The 21,268-nt window shown below is 40.7% G+C and overlaps 1 protein-coding gene across 1 annotated transcript in view; it reads left to right on the top strand.

Annotated features, from left to right (window-relative positions):
- The window catches only part of slc24a4b (solute carrier family 24 member 4b), a 29,468-nt gene extending 20,283 nt beyond the window's left edge, over positions 1-9,185 (top strand). Inside the window, exons 9-17 of the mRNA XM_076084522.1 lie at positions 738-791; positions 2,778-2,932; positions 5,701-5,870; positions 6,154-6,295; positions 6,754-6,920; positions 7,099-7,213; positions 7,798-7,910; positions 8,079-8,144; positions 9,036-9,185. Coding sequence (XP_075940637.1) covers positions 738-791; positions 2,778-2,932; positions 5,701-5,870; positions 6,154-6,295; positions 6,754-6,920; positions 7,099-7,213; positions 7,798-7,910; positions 8,079-8,144; positions 9,036-9,185 — 1,132 coding nt within the window. The remainder of the gene's footprint in view (positions 1-737; positions 792-2,777; positions 2,933-5,700; positions 5,871-6,153; positions 6,296-6,753; positions 6,921-7,098; positions 7,214-7,797; positions 7,911-8,078; positions 8,145-9,035) is intronic.
- Positions 9,186-21,268: the final 12,083 nt, after the last annotated feature.

The raw sequence follows: 21,268 nt of genomic DNA, 5'->3' as shown, positions 1-21,268 counted from the left end.
GACTTCGATTATGTTGATAAACTTTAATATAACTTTAGGACATTGCTGCACCTCACATTACCATTCAGACTTAATGTTACACTACAATTTACCGTTGTCCTGTAATTGTTGTGGTGACAGAAGTCATTGTTCAGCAAAAGTTACACAGTCTGACTTTAAAGGACACGTGTGTAGGATTTCGGGGGATCTCTTGGCAGAAACTGAATAAAATATTAATGACTATGTTTTCATGAGTGTATAATCACCTGAAACAAAGAATATTCATGTTCCCATTAGAATGAGCCCTTCATATCTACATATGGAGCAGGTCCTCTTCATGGAGTCCACCATGTTTCACGGCCATGTTTCTAGAGTAGCCCAGAACAGACAACCCAAACACTGGCTCTAGAGAGCCTAGTGGGTTTTTACCTGAAGGCCACCGTAGTCAGTTGTGAAACTGTGGTAATGTGAGCTGCTGAGTGCAAAGCCGTGCAACTGCCACCCACCTTCTGAATTACGTTGCTCTGAAAGTAGGCGAGGCGAAGGTCCTGAAAGACACCATGGCGTTACCACGGGTTTGTACTCGGTGGCTCACGTTTTAAAGCAGTCTCGGAAAGGGCGGAGTGAGCGAAGGGGTATTCTGTTGGTTGCAATCTCACTGCTAAATGCTACTAAATCATACACACTGATTTATTTCAAGTGTGTGAGAACCTGAATTCATTGTTTTATAATTAACCCTGTATTTTTATCCTCACCAGGTGGGAGAGTTTGATACTGGTGGTCATGTATGTTGGATATATCCTTATCATGAAGTGAGTTCTGCACGTTTTTGTTTTTTTCAGTTGTTGTTCGAGCTGACTAACACATTCCCACTGCAACAACCTGAGTGTAAACTTGGGGAGAGCTGCTATAATTCTGCGCTCTAATACTTTATTTTTTAATTTTTTATTTTTTTTAAATGAGCATGAGGAGAGCACTCGGTAGTTTCACAAGAGAAGAGTGCGTTTCCAGCTGGAGGGGAGGGTCTCATTCATGTCCCCTTAACCCAGATGTTATAAAGATTAAGCTCAGGAGCCTTCTGGTGGACACAATTTTACATTTTCTTATTTATGGATCTTTGACAAGTATGCCAGATATCAGAATTTCTATTCATTTTATATAATTGATTGAAAAATATGCTGCACATAGGAAACTATTAAAGTTAATTATCTGGAGGATTCTATGTATTTTATAAAACTCTTGCCCCATGACGTTGAACCTTTGATTATTAGAATCAGAGTAGGGGTTCTTTTTCGTCTATTGTCTGGGGCGTGTGCATCCATTCGGTTACAATCGGCCCCGAAAAAACGTCTCGTCCCCTGTCTCATTTAATCTGTTACCTTTCTGCTTGCATGAGCAAACTGTTTGCACAAAATACAGACTCTATCTATCACGACACATTTGTGTCTTTTATAGTCCAAGCTGCATAATGCCAACCCACGTCGTCCTGTGCCGCTGTCTCTGTCCAGCTGGTAATCTGTGTTACAGTCTGCAGCAGCCTGCTCTCTCCCTGCCATAAGAGTTTAATCTTTCTCCCTCTGCAGTGGCTAAGAGCACGGGCTTAACCGGATCACTCCTCTCCTTTCTCATTTGGAGGAAAGAAGTGCTTACTGTATGTGCTGTCATATGTCTGCCCTCTCCCGAAAATATCCGCTGACCACTTTGGGCTGTTCCAGTCCAAATGGTGTAAAGTGGGTTTTATATAGCTCGATCGGAGCGCCGAGGTGACCTTCCAGGGCTTGGCTGTGATTCTTTTTTCCTCCTCAAATAGCATGCACGCTGCCAATTGTGAAAGGGAGTAACACAAAATCCAAGAGTAAAAAAAAAAAAAAGATGCGCATTTATTTTTGGATATCATTAGTCAAGAATACTTGGGCCCAAAACTGAGCTGATGTGATGGTCTTCAAATGCAGCCTTCGAAGGTTGCGACCACTGAATTGGGACGCAGCTAATGTAATTAGAAACGGCCAGCCTGCTTCATTCTTCATGGTTTGTGGTTCTGTGTGTTTAGCTAACATGTTCAGTCAAGCTAGCTAGCCTTTTCTCTTTTGTAAATTTAAACTCTGTGAATGATTTTACATATTTAACAAACAGTATTTATCTTTTACAGCTTTTTGCCGGTTCTGGGCTTCATCAAACTCCACAAAATCTAAGAATCACTAGTTTAAAAACCCTCAATTCAGAGGAGAAACTTAGCATAAAGTAAAATGTGGAATTAAGATAACGACTTTGAATGTGCTGCAAACTGTAAAATACAAAACATTAGTTTTCATGTTAGCTTTTGAAGGTGTAACCTCTGAAAGGGATAAAGCTGTTCCTTAGATGTTGTCGCTGTTACTTTGCACACATTCTGTTCAAAGGCAGCAGAAGTGACTATTTGTAATCCATTTTTATGTAATGGCACTCAAATGGTCTTATTGAAGGCCCTTGTTGCGTATGAAAGCCTTGTGATTGGCCTCTGGGAAACACCTTTTCCCTTCTATTCTTATGCAGAAGATAATGCATCATATTTCAGCCGTTTTTCACATGGTTTATGCTGATGCAGTTTTTCAGAAATTGGGCCACATTAACTGTAAATTCACTCTATACAAGTACGGATAGTAAACAAACAAGTTGGCGCCTTTCATCTGAAGCTCATAAACCCTATTCGCAAATGTGAATATTGACACTCAATCTTGTTTATTTCTTTCCCTTTTGGACTCTGGGCTGAATTATATCAGTATCTCTAATTCAGGGATTATGTTCCATCTGGTTACTAGATTCAACACCAGCATGCAGAGACTTTTCATGGGGTCGAAGTCGAACAAGAATGTGGCCAATGGTAACGCTGCAGCCAGCAGTGAGATGGAGGACGGTAATACTAGTTATGCCTATGTTTGGGATGACGACCCGTCATTGCCTTTAATCTCACCAGGTAAGGTTAATCAGACAGGCTGGGAACCCAACATTATTCTGTCCGAACATGGATCGAATGTTTAAATGGAGATATAGCGACGATTTGACTTCTGGAAGACTGTGGTTGTTTCCTTCTGTTAAAGGAGATGTGGCTTTAACCATTGCCCCTATCTGCTGAACTAACTTGAGTTTTTTCATCTTCTATGGTATTCTGCTGATATTTACATAAAGGAATAGTTTAACATTTTGGGAAATATGCAAATTTGCTTCTTTGCCAACAGTTGGATGAGAAGATTGATAGTTTAGCCTACAGACTGGAAACGGATAGCTCACCTGGCTCTGTCCAAAGGTAACGGAAGCAATAGTCTGCCATTTATCGGCTGTGGAGCTCAAGTTATTGTTTACACTTCAGTTTTATGAATTTAACAAACAAGATATTTAATGTTAATATTGAGCTTGTAGGCATATTTTGTCACCAGCAGGTTTTCCTGTTCACACCCGTTCGTTCTCGTGCAACAGTGTGCTAAGCTAACCGGCTGCTGGCTGTAGCTTTATATTTAGCAGACAGACCATGAGTGGTATTAAACTTCTCAACTCTCTGCAGGACTGCAAATAAACACATCTCCCAAAACGTCAAACTATTCCTTTTAAACGTGATTCTGCAGAATCCCTTTCCGAAAGGTCAAGAAAACTTCAGTCCTTTGACCTCACAAACTGCACTACCTGAAGAGACGGTTCGTCAAATGTCTCCCTCTTACTTTTTTCTTTTTCCCTGTGGTAATTTATAAAGTTCTCTTTGTTCCTGCATTCATTTTCTCTGCCCGCTAACTCCTCTTCTGAGTGATAAGCAACTGAAGCTTATCTGAGCATACAGGGGGCACTAAAATGGGAACAGCATAATGAAGATATTCTTTATCTTCCTTCGGTAATGCAGTTTAATGTCGGGGGACGTTGTTGTCTTGGGTTTCAAACTTATTAAAAAACGTCTCGACAAAATTCGAAATACCATCTTTAATGTCACATTTGGGCGAGATTTCGTCATAAACACAGTTCTCCACTAATTGCTTTCCTGCTTTTGACCTTTTTCAGAAGTGTCTAATCAGTGACTTTTAACCCCTCAGAGATTTAACCCTTCCCTTTTGGCTGCATTAGTCTTAACATGCCTGTCTGTTTAGCCTTACTAAACTTATTCTTGCTTACTGTCAACAGTGTTGTGCTGCTGTGTGCCAATTCTTTCTGCTTGCATACTACTTTCTTCTGCCGGTCTCTGGGGCGTAGACCCACTCACTCCTGAAGTGGTAATGAATTTCACAAGAGGAAATGTTTATGCCGGCTCTCTTTACACAGTTAATTTATGTGCATCCTTGCATGCATAATAAGGCCGAGTTAAACTAATAAGTGTACTTTAGAACTTTTTTTTTATTCCCCATGCACTGTGTCTTATATCTAATTGTGAGCACAGGGCAAATGAGTTATAGGATCCCAATAAAACATTTAAAGATATGTAGTATTGTCGGAGCAGAAATTGACTGAAGTGGACTGACATTTGTTTGTGTCGGACACCTGCGCAACAGTTTGAGATAGTTGGATCAAAGATGCCAGAGGTTGCGTCTTTCGTGCCATCATAAATATTCACAACTGTTGGGCAACTTCAAAGCTGCACCTGGCAATTTGGGAAAGCCATTTGATGTTCAGTACCCAGAAATCATGTTAACTCAGCTGGTGTGTGTGTGATGTTTTATACCAGAGGGATGTGGGGAGGGTTCAACTTTGGTAAGTCCAGGGGGGGATGCCAAAGATTTTAAACTCTCCTTTACCTCCATGATATGAGGATAGAGTGAAGTGAGAGAAGGAAGAACTAATTTGGGACCGTTAATCTGCTACTCCGTCAAGACCGGATGATTTTTTGTTTTATTAGGTAGCCCCATCATAACTGAGGTAGCCCCATCATAACTGAATTGGCTAAAGCCCCAAAGTAGTATTTCAGCCAAGAGAAGTTTTTCTGCCGATCTGTCTTCTTCACGTTTACATACGTACTTGTGCTACATCCTGCAAATATATGCGGGTTTATGCAGTCTTAACATGCGAGTCTTTTCCACATCGCCACTAAATATTTCATATCAACTGAATGATTCAGTGTTCGTTCGTGGCTTCATCTCACTTCCATCATTGCTGCTGAGACAACTTGCAACATAAAGGCGCCAACATCCATTTCCAGGTCACTTTGTAAAAGATGAGGGAGTGGATTTCCAGAGCTTTGGAAAACACCCCGACTATTTATTTTTTTATTTTTTTTTTTTTAGGAGACGTTGTTGCTCTGTAGTTTTGATTTGTGTCGGTATAAAACTGCCCACGTTGTGATTTAGGGTAATGGGAATGGTGCGTGTTAAAATAAAAAATCTTGCCTGGTGCAGCTTAAGCTCCGACATGGTGACAAAGTAGCTCTGGTTGAGTGCTCATTAATATTCCTTAGTATCCCGGGACACTGTAGTGCGTCAGACTATAAAGTGACACTACAGATGTTTATAGTCCAGTACATATCTCTTGATGGCTCCTAAGTTTTAATTAGTCTTAAGGATGCTCCACCAGGGACTCTATTTTATTGGTTTCATTTAAGTGCATCGTACTTCCTGACTGAACCACGATGCACTTAAATGAAACCAATAAATGAATGAAAACACAGTGCTATGTGTTGGTGTGCTAGATTGATACACAGGTAATTCATTCATAAAGTTATGATTTTTTTTTTTTTGTTGTATATTTGCATCATATTTCTCCAAACCTCAGTCAAGCCCACCAAGGCTTACAGCCGTGGATCGGTGGTGATGGTGGACGAGATCATGCACGCCAGCCCTTCAAAGTTCAGGTTCCCAGAAGCCGGCCTCCGTGTCATGGTGACCAGCCATTTTGGACCCAAGACCCGTCTGCGCATGGCCAGTCGCCTCATCATTACAGAGGTACAGCCTGATGTCGTTGCCCCAAAAAAGAGGATTTAGCTGCTATTATGTGTTGTGTATTCTATTTGCAGCTTTGCATTTCTGAGTTAAGTTTCCAATTTAAAGCCCCAAAGAGTATCCTTATCTCACTGGGAGAGTTTACATTTATTTGTTTTTCATTTCAAACAACATGCATAAAAGATATGGCCGTGACGCAGCAGTCAAAAGTAGCAGCATGTCTGTCTCATGTGCTCTTTGACTTAGTTTTTTTTTTTTTTTTTTTTTTTTTCTTTTTTTCTGAAAGCGGCAGAAGTTGGTCCAAGCAGCTAATGGAGTGGAGACGCAAGTGATTGACGGGAAGGTTGAAATCGAGAATGGAAACGTGCCAGAGGACAAACCCAGCGAAGAGCCGGAAAACGAAACCATCTCTCCGTTTCATATTCCAAGTATGTCATTTGTGTATTTACACGACGCGTGTGTGTAGTTAAGCAGACTTGGATGCATTCTTTACTGGGTAACAATGTTGTAACATTTCAGACGTATGAAACAATTTCATGTCATGTATTGCTCACTTGAAATAAGCAAAACTGAACTCAAATGTCAAAGAAAAATGCAGATGTTGTTGGCACTTAAACAGATAGTGGACGATATGTCTTCTTACAATGACTTTAGCAATCCAGTTGCTGGAAAGATAGATTCACATAATCGAAGAGGGGAAACCAGATTTGATTATAAAGTGCAAAGATTTGTGGGAAATGTGGTCTACAGGTTATCGTGATCATGATAAAATTTGACGGTATGGCGTTTAAATTGTACTTTTTTTGTGGGCAATAAACTTTACTTCCACCATATTACTAAAGAGCAAGAGGCTAATCACTTGTGCCAATGTGTGTTCTTGCTGCAGAGGGTATAGGCAGCCAGTTGAAGTGGCTGATCTCATGGCCTCTGCTCCTGTTGCTGTTCTTCACCGTCCCGAACTGTGCCAAGCCTCGCTGGGAGAAATTCTTCATGTTCTCCTTCATCCTGTCCACCGTCTGGATTGCCGTCTTCTCCTACTTTATGGTCTGGATGGTGAGTGCGAAAGCAAGAACTTATTATTATTATTATTATTATTATTATTATTATTATTATTATTGAACCGTTAAACATTTGCAGCTAAGTAGGGGAGCATTGAACTTGGGTATTTGGTGTTCAGGTTGACAAACAGAAAATGCTATTTTTGAGCTCTGACACTATACATTTCTCTCAGGTGACTGTAATTGGCTACACTCTGGGAATTCCCGATGTCATCATGGGCATCACTTTCCTGGCAGCAGGCACCAGCGTCCCAGACTGCATAGCCAGCCTCATTGTGGCTCGGCAAGGTAGACCGCTCCCTCTGAAACGGTTTTAGATTGCAATTTCCTCAGTTATTTATTATTAGTATAGTTACTGTAAATAACACAGTGGAGAGCCAGACGTTGATATTGCCTGATGCACATTTTATATCACTAGTCCTCCAGGACCTTTTGTGGTGAAAGTGCTTTCTGGGATGTTCCTTTTCTTAGGGCGATAGAACATGGATAGAGAACTGTATCTAGATATTAAAATCTCAGTATTTATTGTAAACGAAGTGCAGATGGCATTATCATGCCTTTTAGCCATAATTGATCAAACTGTGTTGGCATTTACAAATCTAGTGTAACATACTTGGCGTACTGTTCATACATGTGTTGTCTGCTACATACAAATAAAAGAGTTGAACAAGTTGGAACTAAGCACAGAAACGAGAGGAAAGAGTTCGGTGTAGCTCTGCGTCAACTGAACGAGAAGAATATCAAAGTACAGAACAGCAAAAACATTTGATAAAAATGGATTATTCAACCTTAAAGTCTCAATAAAAAATCTTTCATATCCTTTCCTAAAGTTATTTTCCTTTATAAAATGGCTTCTTTTGGTTTTGTTGCAGGTTTGGGAGACATGGCCGTGTCGAACACTATTGGCAGTAATGTGTTTGATATTCTCGTGGGACTTGGGGTTCCCTGGGCGATACAGACCATGTGCGTCAGCTATGGATCAGTGGTAAGGAGCTTGTTTACCTTACTAGAACTTAGAACTTGTCGTGTCTGTATCACTCTGCGTGTTGGCGTAAGAAACAACCAAAATTCTGTTCCTCCTTATATCTGATGTTGACTTGAAAAAGATTGAGGAGCTGCAGGGGAATTGTTGTCACTCTCTTGTGCGTCGCAGGTGATGATCAACAGTCGTGGCCTGGTGTACTCGGTGGTGCTTTTGCTGGGCTCCGTGTTCCTCACGGTGAGCAATAGTTAATGATGTTTATGCTGCAGTGGTCCCAGATGTTCACCACTCCCTGGAAGACAACTTGTTTTTTTTTCAAAGTGTATGAAGTAAAAATCCACACTGCTTTCACATAGTAGCCAAACAGGGATATTATTTATCTACCGTCACTGACTGATTCACTGTTATGCAATAGCGACTGAACCAAGTTATGCAATTGGTTCATCAAAATGTAAAACATTCAGTGTTAGTGTTCTCCTTCCTATGAAAGATCCGCTGGTGCAAAGGAGGTAATGAATTTATTTATTTTGGAATAAACAGAGGTGTGGATATTCACGCTGCATTCAATAATTAGGTGGAAAGTGAAACTCTTACTGAAAAAAAAAAAAATAAATAAAAATAAACCAAAATTACCTTTTAACAAACTGTCTGACTTTCAGACCAGAAATCTGAATTGCAATCAACTCCTACTTCACAATGCGGCGTCAAACAAACATGAGTTTCAACAGTTTGTAAACAAATGTTACTTCTATAAAAAAAAAAAAACATTTTCGTTTGATCTTTTTAAAAAATTTGTATAAATTACTGCAGTAATTTTAGCTCATCCATGCTTTTTCAACCTTAGCGTCTCAAACACACACAAATGAGTAATGAGCCAGCTACAGAAAATCTGTTCGCTTCAACAGAACGATGGACACACTGCTGTAGCAAAAATGCCTCTCGTGGATCACAGTTACAGGATGAGATTTGCATGATATGTGTATTGGCTGCCCAGGTACGTGCTATTGAGTCAGATCAGGGTTAATTCAACTATCGCCTCTTAACTCAAACTACTGCGCATTCAGAAGTCATGTGGAACATGCGAGATCCACCGCATGCCTCTCTGATGTATTCGTATTATGCGTGCAGGTGCTGGGGATCCACCTGAATAAATGGAGGCTGGACGTGAAGCTGGGCATTTACGTCCTGGTGTTGTACGCCATCTTCGTCTGCTTCTCCGTGATGATCGAGTACAACGTCTTCACCTTTGTCAACCTGCCCATGTGCATGGAGGACTAGAGCACAGCAGCATGCCTCCGATACCAAAACCTCAACGCTCCCATTGCAACCCCCAAATATTCCCCCCCCCCCCCCCCCCCAAGTATACTGGACCTATCTGCAGACTCTTTTTCTCCTCTCTTGCGCTCTTTCTTACGATCCTTTTAGTCTCAAATGGGAATCTCATTTCCTCAAGAGGCAGTACACGCTGTAAGAGTGGACTTCATTCTATGTCTCTAATTTGTCCTCTTGTCACACAGTGCCGGTCCTTAATTCTAATTATTTCAGGCATTGCCTGTTATTGCAGGAGAGTCTTTAGTTATTCTGTGCGCCTGTTACCTTTCTACCCGTTTAGCATGCCTTTAGATGTTGGGGACCTCCAGAATCATAAGTGCCCCCTGTTGATTGTTGGTGTGTGTTTTCACTGTTTTCACATATAGATTTCCGCTCCATTTCCAAAGCCTTTCCACAAACCAAAAGAGTTTGTGATGATGGTGGGGGGGGGGGGGGGGGGAAACAAAAAATTGATTCCAACCAAAACCCCCACATAGAGATAACTCTCCATGAACTCACGCCTGAAAATAATTACAGTTCCTCCAGCACCCAAAGAAAGAAATACACTCTCCTTTCCCTCTTGACCCCATGGAGGAGGGCTTTGTCCTTGGCAGCTCCCCTCCTCCAGCCTGGACCCCCCCCCCCCCCCACTCCCCGAGCATGGCCTTTGGCATCAGGGAGCAGATACTGTTAGCTCTTCACTGAACTCACCCTCCGCAACTCTCCTCCACCCTCACCTGCTTGATCAATTCTGCTGTGTTTTCTTAAAAAAACTAAACTAAACAAAAAAGACGTTTTGTCAGGACACTTTTGTGTCGAGTTGTACCACGGTCCAGATCAGATGACTGTGAGGGTGTTATGCATATGCAGCACTGCACAATGTAAACATGTAAACACTTTTTTTTTTTTCTATTCATTTTTTTCAAGCAAAGGTTTTGTCTAGTATGAAATACAGAGGAGAGCTTGTTGCAAATGTAGGACATTGCCTGTTTTTTTTTTTTTTCACTGAAACAAATTGCACATGGAAATGCTTTTCTTGCTTTGTGCTGTAAGGAGATTTTGCCACTCGGAGGGGTATCTGGCTGGTGGTTGCGACTCTACTCCAGCATTCGTTTTTCTTTCAGCGATGGGTCAGTCCACTTTTCCCTCTGCACAACTTTAGAAAAAAAAAAAAAAACTGGCTCTAGATCTGTGGGACGCATTGTATGTCTGTCATCGTCAGGTGACTTGTTGTCGTCTTTAGACGGCAGCAGCATGGAGATGGTTGTTTTAAAGAAAATGCAAAGAAACCAGGCGGTTCTCAACACTGACTGTCTGCTATAACACCCCCCTGGCCAGTAGGGGGTACCGCAGCCCCTCTACCCAGGGTGGGGGTGCCAACCACAGCCGACGGTTATCAGGGAAACTCAGAGATGGACAACTCCAGCAGATGGCGATGATGATGGTCTCTTGATTTTGAGTTACATGTAGATATTGCACTTTAACAGCCGTCCTCTCATTCTGAATCAACTAGTGCTTCCTTCTGTGCGTGTGTGTTTTCAGTGTATATATGTGTGTGTGTGTGTGTGTGTGTGTGTGTGAGAGAGTGTGTGTGTGAGAGAGAGAGAGAACAATTGTGTGTGTGTGTGCGCTCAGTATGGGCCCACGCTACATTTCCCACACTGGGCTCTCAACTCTCGGACAGTTTGATTGGAACCTCGTTAACATCATGAGCACACCCGCCTCTGTCTGCAGTGCATGCTAGGACATTAAATGCAGCTCCTCCACAGCACAGCAAAAGGCTGAGGGCTTCTGGGCGTCTCCATGGAAAACCGCCCAACCCACTTTACAAAAATCGGCAGCTACGAGCTACACTGCAATCCAGACATTTTGACGTCATGCAAAAAATGCCCGCGAGGAGGCCGCAAGTGAGGTGCAGAGACTTACAAAAGTGCATGGGGGAGGGCGGGGGGGGTGAGTGTTTTTAAGTGTGGAGAAATATTCCTCTGCTTTGGCAGCAGGCACTTGTATATGCAATCTCAATTTAAAGAATTCTATGTGACAGAAGGCTCCTGCAAGGCTGCCATATAAAGACGGGGGGTCCTGTGGAGATGTGACGTCGGTTTGTCTCGTAGTACTTGATGTGTGAGCTCACAGGTGTGTGTGTGTGTGTGTGTGTGTGTGTGTTTGTGTTTGTGATGACTGAAGAACTGAGCCCAAAGGGTGGACCTTTTCTGGAACGGTGGCTTTGAGGGATGTCCTACATGCTCTCCTTTCTTTCCCCTCTTTCTCCACTCTTGTTCCTACTTGCACAAGGGCATTAACTCTCCACCAACCCGAGCTGAAGGAGCAGAGGGGCAGCAGGGAATGGATGATTTGCCTCCACCGCCCTGGGGCCGTTGTCGCTTTTCAAAGAACATGGATGGGAGCAGACTTTAAGGAGGACTTTAAGGTCAGGAGGTGACCACACAGGGCCTACAGACTCCTCCACACGGCCCACTGACGTCCTTGTACGCCTCCTTTCCTACCCCCTAAATCCTTTCAGTGAGTCTTCTGTACATACAGGACCTAATTTTTTGGATGCTTTTTGTTGGGAAGGCACGTCTGTACTGTACTTGAGTTGATTCAGAATGTGCAGTGTTGAGGTTCTTTTTTTTTTTCTTTTTTTTTTCTTTTTTTTTTTCTTTCGTGTGTATATTTTTGTTGCTCTGTGTGGTCACGTCCTGGTTGCCAGATTTGAGCAGTAACACACAGCATCGTGTCCTGATCTTGACACATGTTCTCACCGGTTGTCTGACTCGCATCTTTGTTAAGTCTTTCTTTTTGAAAGAGGGGGGAAAAAGTGTTGAAATCAAATGCCAATGCCATACTTGTCATTACTCTGCATCAATACAGATTGTATGGAAATCATGTGTACAAAATAAGCACACATACTTTAGGACACACACTTTAGAAATGCCAATTGAACATGAGAGAGGACCGGTATGTATTTCTTGATTGAATGCGACCTGATGCACTGTGAGCTCAATGTGATGTGGGAGTTTGTTTGTCAAGAATAATACATGATAAAAAAAATATATTTAATGTAAAGTTAGTTACTATAAAACATTACTGAGGACATCTGTGTAACTTATATGAATGTATTGTCTTGCTATACTGGACATATCCAACCAATGCATTTTACTGTAAAGCAATAATGTGAAGAAAAAAAATAAAATGGCTAAAATAATTCATGTACATTTGTCTCATAAGTTCTTGGATCGTTTGTGAAATACATAAATTAAATGAAGCCATTTGTACATATATCTGCCGTTTTTTGTTTTTCCCAGCATGCACTGGTTTTAGGTTTAAAAGGGCACTCTGACTATTTTTAACCCATATTTTAGATGAAATCAATAGAGGAAGTGCTGTACTTCTGTGAGTGTTTCCATTTGATACTTGTACACCACATGGTCTACCCCACTAAATGTATTTCACAGCTGAAGTTAGTAGATACTTTTCAGATTTCTAATTAAAAAAACCTGATTTTTGTCTGAGTACTTTAAGTGTAATTTATGCCCTGACTTTTAGTTTTTTGTCCAAAAACACTACATCCTACATTTCCCATAATGCAACCTTAGAAAGCTCCTTCCAGAGTCACAGAAGACCTCATAAAACTGTTTGGACAACCTGTAAAGTGTTCCACATGATGTATAAACCGAGTTTAATATGTAAGGAGCCTCCCTTTAGTAACATTTTAGTTGGATGTTCTGCTTTGTTGAAAATGATCTCTCCTGTTGCTAATTTATGATTTTAGAACAATGACCTCCCAACAATACTGTGTACTAAAAACAGTCTTTTCTGTAATCTATTGTAATTGACTAAGAAAGTCACAACACTGGAGGAAAACTTCAGATATGCTGACTCGGAGCCAAATGACACGGTGCAGCTTTCACAGTTTCGATCTGAGCAGTTTAAAATGTGTAATATTTCATGGTAAAATAACCCTTAAGGTAAAGTTAATGAGTTCCATGTACTCCTTACGGCTACTCCGTTGCACCAGCAGAGATTGAAGTCCAAGAAAAGTAGTTTGTCCCCTCAGAAACTCTAATATATTCTGTCCATATCACCCTGGTTTGATTGCGTCCTTTCTTTTTTTTTCACGCTGCTGGCTGTGCTGTTCTTCTGTACAAAAACTCACTGATTTTTAATTAAAGTTCCTGCATCTTCCAATCACACTCAAGTATTCACACTCGGTCAAGGCTTAAAGTAATACATTGCAACAATACTTTTAATTTGTGGGATATGTGTGAGATTAGATAGCAAATAAATCACCTGCGGTTTGGTTGAAGCGTCCCTGAAAAGAATACCTGAATGAATGAGTCCTATTGCAACAGCTTGTATTTCTCCCCGAGTGAATGATGAATAATAATTTATTGGTCCTTACTGGAAACTTGTCTTGTGTGATAATCAAGTTGAAGAGCACTGACAGGGTGATTGCAAACAATTTGTTATTTATGGTGACGGCAGGCAACATGTGAAGAGTCCATTGAGAGGCGAGTGATGGGAACATTCATGTTTTGATTGCATCTTGTCTCCATCAATCTAGATTTTTCTTTTGTATTTTCAGCACCAGCAGGGGGCAGTGTTGCAACAGGATTCAATGTCACAGAGAAACTTTGTAACTGGCTCAGTATGACATGAAAAATGGAGCTCCTTTTACCCAAGTGAATAAGACTGGCAGTCTGTGATGAAGTTTCAAATATCAAAATGTGGCAAAGTCAAACCATGACTGGAATATGAGTGTGTTCTGTATGATTCCCTGCACATAAAACATACTGCGAATCATTTGTTGATGATGGATGTCCACATTCTTCATCAGCCAGCAGACAAGGCGGCCATCTGGTGAGACCAGCATGGCACGAGCCGGCTACTGGGGCTTCTCCCTAATGACCCCACCGCCTTGACTACCGTGCTGCAGTTAACAAGCATCCCTGTCAGCCCTGATCTTGTGCACTGATGAGTTCCTTCTCTGCCCCCTAACAAGCCCGTTTGGGCAGCTACTGCGTGTCTCCCGTGACCGCCGGCTTAGTTCCCCTCCACCATTTGCTGTGCCACATTTAGAGACAAGGCCCACGCATCCCGGCCTCCACATATACAGCACCGTAATCCTGCTTTGGAAAGTTGTTTATCTGTTCACCCTCCGCCCCTGCAGTTACAGTTTGGGGACATTTTCTTTCCTTGTTTGTGCCTTGCCAGTATTTTTCTGACTCCACTCTGCAGTTTGGGTAAATTGCTGTGCTGCAATGATGGATGGTGAACAAACTGGGTTGCTGCTGCTTGCTGCAGTCCCACGTGAAGGCATCCCGTGCTGCTGAACACAAGGTGTTTTGGGTCGCCCCTGTTTTCTTAACTACTGGTTTGTTTGGCTTTCGATGGTGAGCTCTGACTGTGCTTTTTTTGTTTTAACGAGTTAGTTCAAATGATAAAAACAAACATTTACTATATTTATTTGTTTATCCATGGGGACAGTTTGGGTTTTGAGATATTGTCTCATATATATTCGGCCTCATATAAATTCAATGGAAGTAAATTGAATTGTATTGTGGGGCTCACAGGAATGACAAAAACAACATTAAAAGAAATCTCTTCCCAGAAACAATGTCCCGGTTGCTGAAGATAATCCGTAGACCTCGACGTGAATATTTTTTACTTAAAAAAAAAAATCTTGATAACAACTGTTGACAGAAAGTATTTAGGATTTCTTTAGAACGGCTCTAATCTCTCGTCTACAAAAGTTTTCTCTCTCCCTTTCTGACGTTTAACCCCCGAAGGTCTGGGAAATAGTGTTTGTAAAAGCAGACGTTCCCAATCCTGTTTGACTTGTAGCCCCTTAAAAATGAAGCAACGTCTCCTTGCCAACGCTTATCACAGATTGCAATTGTCGGTATAAGGTGGTCAGTTCAACCACAGAGTGATTTAAGAAGTAAATTGACCCAATAGTTAATGATCAAAAACGGTGATTCCAGAAATGTCAAAATTCTTAGGACAAAATGAGTGATTCACATTCAAATTTGAATAACCGTGGATGGTATGTTGTTGTGCTGGACTTTTAGTAATTCATTTTATTACAAGTGTCAATGGGATTTTGAATTGGATAGTTCCTCTGGAGCAGAACCCACAACTAGAATTACTCTTTCTTTTTAGATTGTTGTGACCATTTAGTTCATGATGCTTTTCAAAGTACAGCATTCAAACGGACACAGCATATCAATAACACTTTAAAGGCAATTTTGTGAACCGTAATGATCTCGTTAAGCTGCTTCTTTATATTGGATTTCTTTTGACACCCAGATACTCTTTTCCAGTAGTGTCTCACCTGTCTTCTTTTTGTTCAAAAATCCACTGGCTGAGTCGATTTAAAGTCTGTAAGCTAACAGTCCACACTCCGTAAGTGGCACACATCTTTCTCCATTACCACCATGTGACCTTTCCCTGGTATTTAAACCAACTTTATAACAAGATAGAATTATAATAAACTGAATAATGATGAGGACAATGACATTATCAGAGCTGTAACCCGTGGTCGCTGGCTGTTGTAGGCCTTTTTCTTTAGCAACTCAGCCAATAACGAAGCCACTTTTTTTAAATAGCACAGAAATCAAGTCATAAACTCAGAGGACGGTCAGCTTTTTTTTCACATCTAACAGCAGGACGCTGGACCAGGATGCCCGCTCAGCTTTCATTTATGCTTATCTGTTTATGGCAGTCCCCCCACAGCCTGTTCCCGCGTGCATTGTGGCTCAGTGATTAATCCATTCTGCACACGCTGTACACTTCATGAAGATAACACAATACCTTCTTATCTAGCTATGTATGAATATTAAGTAGTCAGCCCCGTTGAAGGTAACAGTGTGCAATGGAGACTGATATAGTTTTGATAAGACCATCTGGAAAACTCAAGTAATGGTGAGTCATGCAACGAGTCCTTTCATCAAGGTTATAGTTAGGATAGTGTGCCATAGATCACTGAGTGCTGTGGACTTTTGTTCGGCTAATCCACAGACGTCCATCATTACGAGAAACAAATTTGTGTCGGAGAGAGTCCAGGGTTTGCATTTATTGTAGCATGAAATATAGATTCACACTCAGAATCAAATCTAATTTTAAATTAAAACAGTTAAACTGACTCAGATGCATTGCTTGGTATTCAGGGGAAAGCAGGATTATAATTCATTGTATTGTTATCCATAATTAAAATGGGAAGTTTCCTCAATTAGTGAATAACATTTAAAAGATAAAGCTGTCAAAGGATGATTAAAATGAAATCGTTACTATTTCCTGGGCCTAATCGTGGGTGTGTTTTGCTGTGTCGTTTTTCTTTCTTGACAGTTAAGTTGTTGATCGCATTTGGATGTTTTGAAATATTTCTGTAAGGCAAACAATCAGTATTCATTTAATTATATTTCACTTTTAACACTACTACTCATTTTTTCTTGTGTTTTTGTTTGCATATACTTTAGCTTTAAGTAAGAACTAGGTGTGATTAATAGTGTTACACACATACATATAAATATTAAAGTCGATAAATCCGATAACAAATCATAAAAAAGACGCTCCTTGTAATTATGGAACTTGCCTGAGATTTATCACGCTTTTAAGTTGTATTCAGTATCGAAGTAATCCAGTGATAGCTGTCTGCTTATCCGTGGGGAAATTGCAATCAGAAACTGCTAATAGCTGATTTGGCATACTTCTAATGGCGCTTATTTGACAAAATGTAAAACAAATTAAGCCTTTAAAAATATGTTGTCGACAGCTCTCTCTCTCACCGTGGCGTGATTATACTTCCTGTTTGATGTTGGGTCTTCTAGACCCACAGTGTCAGACTTTAAAACCCCTGACCTGGAGTAAGACTGCACAAATTATCATGGAGAGCTTAGAATATGCAACTATTTATGGCTGCAGAAATGTCATCATTAGGCCTACTAACTTTTGGCAAGACGTTTATTGTTCGTTGACCAAGCTTTCATTGGGCAATAAATGTGTTGCGGTTTTATGATAGAGGCACAGTCAGACAATTATTTTCACATAGATTACAGTGAGCAGGGGGTAGTGCAGGGTGAAGCTGCGTGTGTAGCCAATAAAACTATTAAGGCGTGAGAACCAACTTGTGTGAAGCAAAGAGAGCAGCTAAATGGACAAAAGCCTACAAGTCAGCAAATCCAAAGGTGGTCAAGAGAGAGTCTTTAAATCTGGAAACGGCTCCCTCATCCGATTGCTTCTGATTTAATTTAGCAGAGACTAAGTGCTTCAGGAAGTCATAGATACACAGTAAATCAGAGGCCGGGAGAGAAAAAGGCGCCTTTACCGAGTTATTACATATGGAGAGAGCACAATTACATTCCTGATGCACGTGCCTGGTGATTTATGGATGACTCTCTCTCTCAGAGGGTCTCTGGAAAGGTGATCTGTTCCAGAGGCAGCCACAGGTAATTTATTCTAGTCCCAAGTTTGCCATTTACTTTCTCCCCTTCAACCACTTGCGCCGGCAAGATTCATTCAAACAATCGTGGCATTATGCTCAAAGCCTAGCAATGAGCCGTGATCCAGACCACAGCAAAGATTTGGTCTCAGTCACGGACATAAAGGCTCTAAATAGTACCAAGGACTGGTTCTGTGGCTCTTATTCATACTGGGGAAACAGTTTCAATTAAATACCGGACCTGGTTCTCCATTCCCATTCCCATTCTTTATAAATGTACATTTTGCTGAGTCTACTGTTTCGACAGCCTAAGAGAGATTTAATAATGTGAGTTGCAGCAGAGAGCCAACCAGGCCATACTTAAACTCCACTATCTCAGACGTTTTGTCACCTCGCAATGCTGCATTTAGCTCTGTCAGAGTTCAAGATAATACCGGCGTCATTTCAACATTTAGACTTACAGCCTTTTTACGTTGAAGAAATCATTTTGTGGTTCACGAGGTGTGTAATTAGATTTTTTAAAAACAATCTACTTGTTTATGTTGCACGGTGTCATTAACTTTAGCTGTCCTCGCTAACAAGTCTACTCTAAATATAGAGACCTGGATATGACAACAAAGTGTGCAAGCCAAGGTGACAAGATTTTGAAGGACTATTTAATGGGGGACAGTTGATGATATCACTTCCGGTGGGTGGCGGATGATTGACAGCAACCAGTGTAATGCAATATCAATGTGTATTAATGTGAAACAAAGCAAACAGCAACTGATGGCATCCTTTTAGTCCAACAGCATATTATGTAATGATGTGACAGTGATGGGTTTGAGACTGACTGACACTTCTGTCAAATGTCAAGGAACGTGGGTCTTATGTTGCAGTTTTGTCCATTGTTTCTATTGGTTATGAGAAATACTCATTTAAGTAATTGCTGATATCTGATAATATGGCAACATGTCCACAACAAAAGAAACAAATGTCTTCAGATGATCAAGCTGGTTGCAAACAAGCCAAAATACAAAGTGTGGACCACTTTATTTGGAGGTAAAAACTGAAAGTGATTGCAACCAAAATGTCAGGAAAAATCTTTCATTGCACAGGAAAAAACATGCGCTTGTGCTACGGTTAGTGTGGTTGGTCAAGGTTGAACCAGTGGTCTGTAGACTATGATGGATGTTTAACACAATGGACTGTCTGAGAGTGGGAATAGTTTACATGAGGTAGTGCGAAGAATGAAGTGCGGCACATAATCCTACACAGCAGCTATAGGATGCTACAGACTACATCCGTATGTAAATATTAATCCCTTTGTTAAATTTCTCTCCCGGTATCCCCGTCCTCCTTTTTCCTCACGTCCCGGTAGGATCGGAGAAAAGTTCAACTACTCCAGGAATTCGGAGATGTACAGAATTAATTATTCTCAACAGTAGAATTATCTCTTGTCATAAAGTCCACGCCAGAATTTCACTGGACATGCGGATCAGCACATTTGGGGTCAAAGTTTAATTAAATTGAACTTTTGCCACAAAACCTGGCATAAAATCAGGCCAGTACAAGTTTGGAAACAATGTCAATGCTCTGCTTAGTGTTGCACTTCTGATGTTAAAAGACATATTTTTACCGTTCGTCGTTGTTTTCTTGGCTTTAGTCTGTCTGTGGCTTTGGTTTGAAAGCTGCATGATCGTCTGACCACATGTTTTTTTTTGCTGTGATCTCTTTTTAGTGATGTCACCATGTTGCAAGATCTAAAAAAAAAATCACTTGGTGAGTACAATGTGTATAATTACCGACAGGAATCACGGCCAAAAACCATGAACCGGAATGATCCTGAACAGCCCGAATTCAGGAATTATCTAGAAATAATAATCTATTTATTGTGTTGTGTCACTCTCAGCTGTTGTTAGTTATTTCATATGTCAGTTATTAGGCCTCATGGTGCAGAGTTACTGTCAGACAGGAGCTGAACTGAAAAACAGACAACCAGGATGAACTGGATGTGCCCGGAGAGACATGCCTCAGAAATACTTAACACTGCACCACCAGCAAGAACATTTTATATCTTTTTACAATGTAGATTCCAAGAGAGGAGACTGGCAGTTTGTGCAGATACTGTAAGCCCCAAACTGATCCTGCTCAGTCAGTTTAAACGACCGGTTGTTTGATGAGCTTGAAGCAACAATATCATGGGGCGTGACCACTTCATTGTGCATACTTAGTTTCTTGCAGTGCTGTAGCTTTTTGAGTCTTCCTCTCTGTGTGTTTAGCATATTTTGCAAATATACTGCAACTTGGGTCTTGAGGCAATTTGCCAACTAAGCACATTTTTTAATTACAATAATATTAAGCTGTTGGAATAGCTGTCTTTGCTTTGCTGAGCATAATTGGCGGTGAAGTGAGCAAACGTACTTGTGTCATTACTCTGTCTGTAGTGTGGCTTTACCCCTGCAAATTAGGAGAGCTTAAATTAATAATAGCTTTAATGGTAAAAATGCAATGCAGTCATATAATATCCTGTACCTTTGTCAATCATATTATGACTGAATTTGCTCTGGTCTTTGCAGTCCAGTCAGTCTGATTTTGCTCCAAGTGTTCAAATAGACAGCTTTGAACAATTTTGAGACCCATGAGTGAAATCAGAATGATCTTTTAAAAAAATGCCCTATATTTTGCTTGAAAAGTAAAAAAAAAACACTCTGCAGCCGACGGTTAACGCTGATGGAGTGTGTCTCTGTAAGCTGAGATCAGCAGGTAACCTTACGACAGTAAAGTGACAGACTGTCCTCGTGTGGCTGACTTCTCCATCTCCCACCACAGCACTTCAGTCAACGAAACTCTCTATGGAAACAATAAAGAGTGCTGGGAAGAACAAGGGGAGAAATTATGAAAGAAAAAGGTTTATACATTTTTTTATCACATTTGCGTGGCTGTCCAACAAAGTAGAGAAGCTCTGATTACAACACACAGAGGAAAGTGACTTCCTTCTCTACTCAAGCAGACATTGCTCTACTTTATCTCTACATAGCAACTATTCTCTTGCTGCTAAATAAATGCTCTGAATGTGGTATAGAGAACCTTTCATTTGGCTAAGAATATTAGATACTTACTAAAAACAATTTGGAAAAAGAAACCAAGCTCTCATCATTATTCTTTTATACATACTTTTATTAAAACATCATTGGCCTCCAACAAGGAAAGAATGTACATAATAATCATAATCATAATAATAATAATAATTAACTGAATAACATCAGAAAAAGTATTTTCTGTCTGTATGTTATAGTATTTATGCTTTATCTTTTGTCAATTCTTCAGTGAGGCGCTCCCTGTAGACTCTCTGCATTCTCTGACTTCAAGGCTTCAGCTAGTTTTAGAGGAATGTACAGTACAGGAAAACTAAACATATCTTACCCCCATCATATTATAACTTCTTTTTTTTTTCTGACGTCACTACATATTTTGTCTCATTTGCTATTCATCACACACATCAACCACTCACATCTGTTCCAAAACAATTTCAAATAACCCGCACCTCCTGTGGTGAACATGGACATGTACGCTTGCCGTGCACACATACTCTGCAGACTGGTGTGCGTGTGCACGTAGACAGCTC

The sequence above is a fragment of the Anarhichas minor genome, unplaced genomic scaffold (assembly GCF_050575085.1).
Source record: "Anarhichas minor isolate MPS153535 unplaced genomic scaffold, ASM5057508v1 ptg000136l, whole genome shotgun sequence".
NCBI classification, from domain to species: Eukaryota; Metazoa; Chordata; class Actinopteri; order Perciformes; family Anarhichadidae; genus Anarhichas; species Anarhichas minor.
Note: the sequence above shows the minus strand (reverse complement) of the source record. Positions and strands in the feature narration are given on the sequence as shown.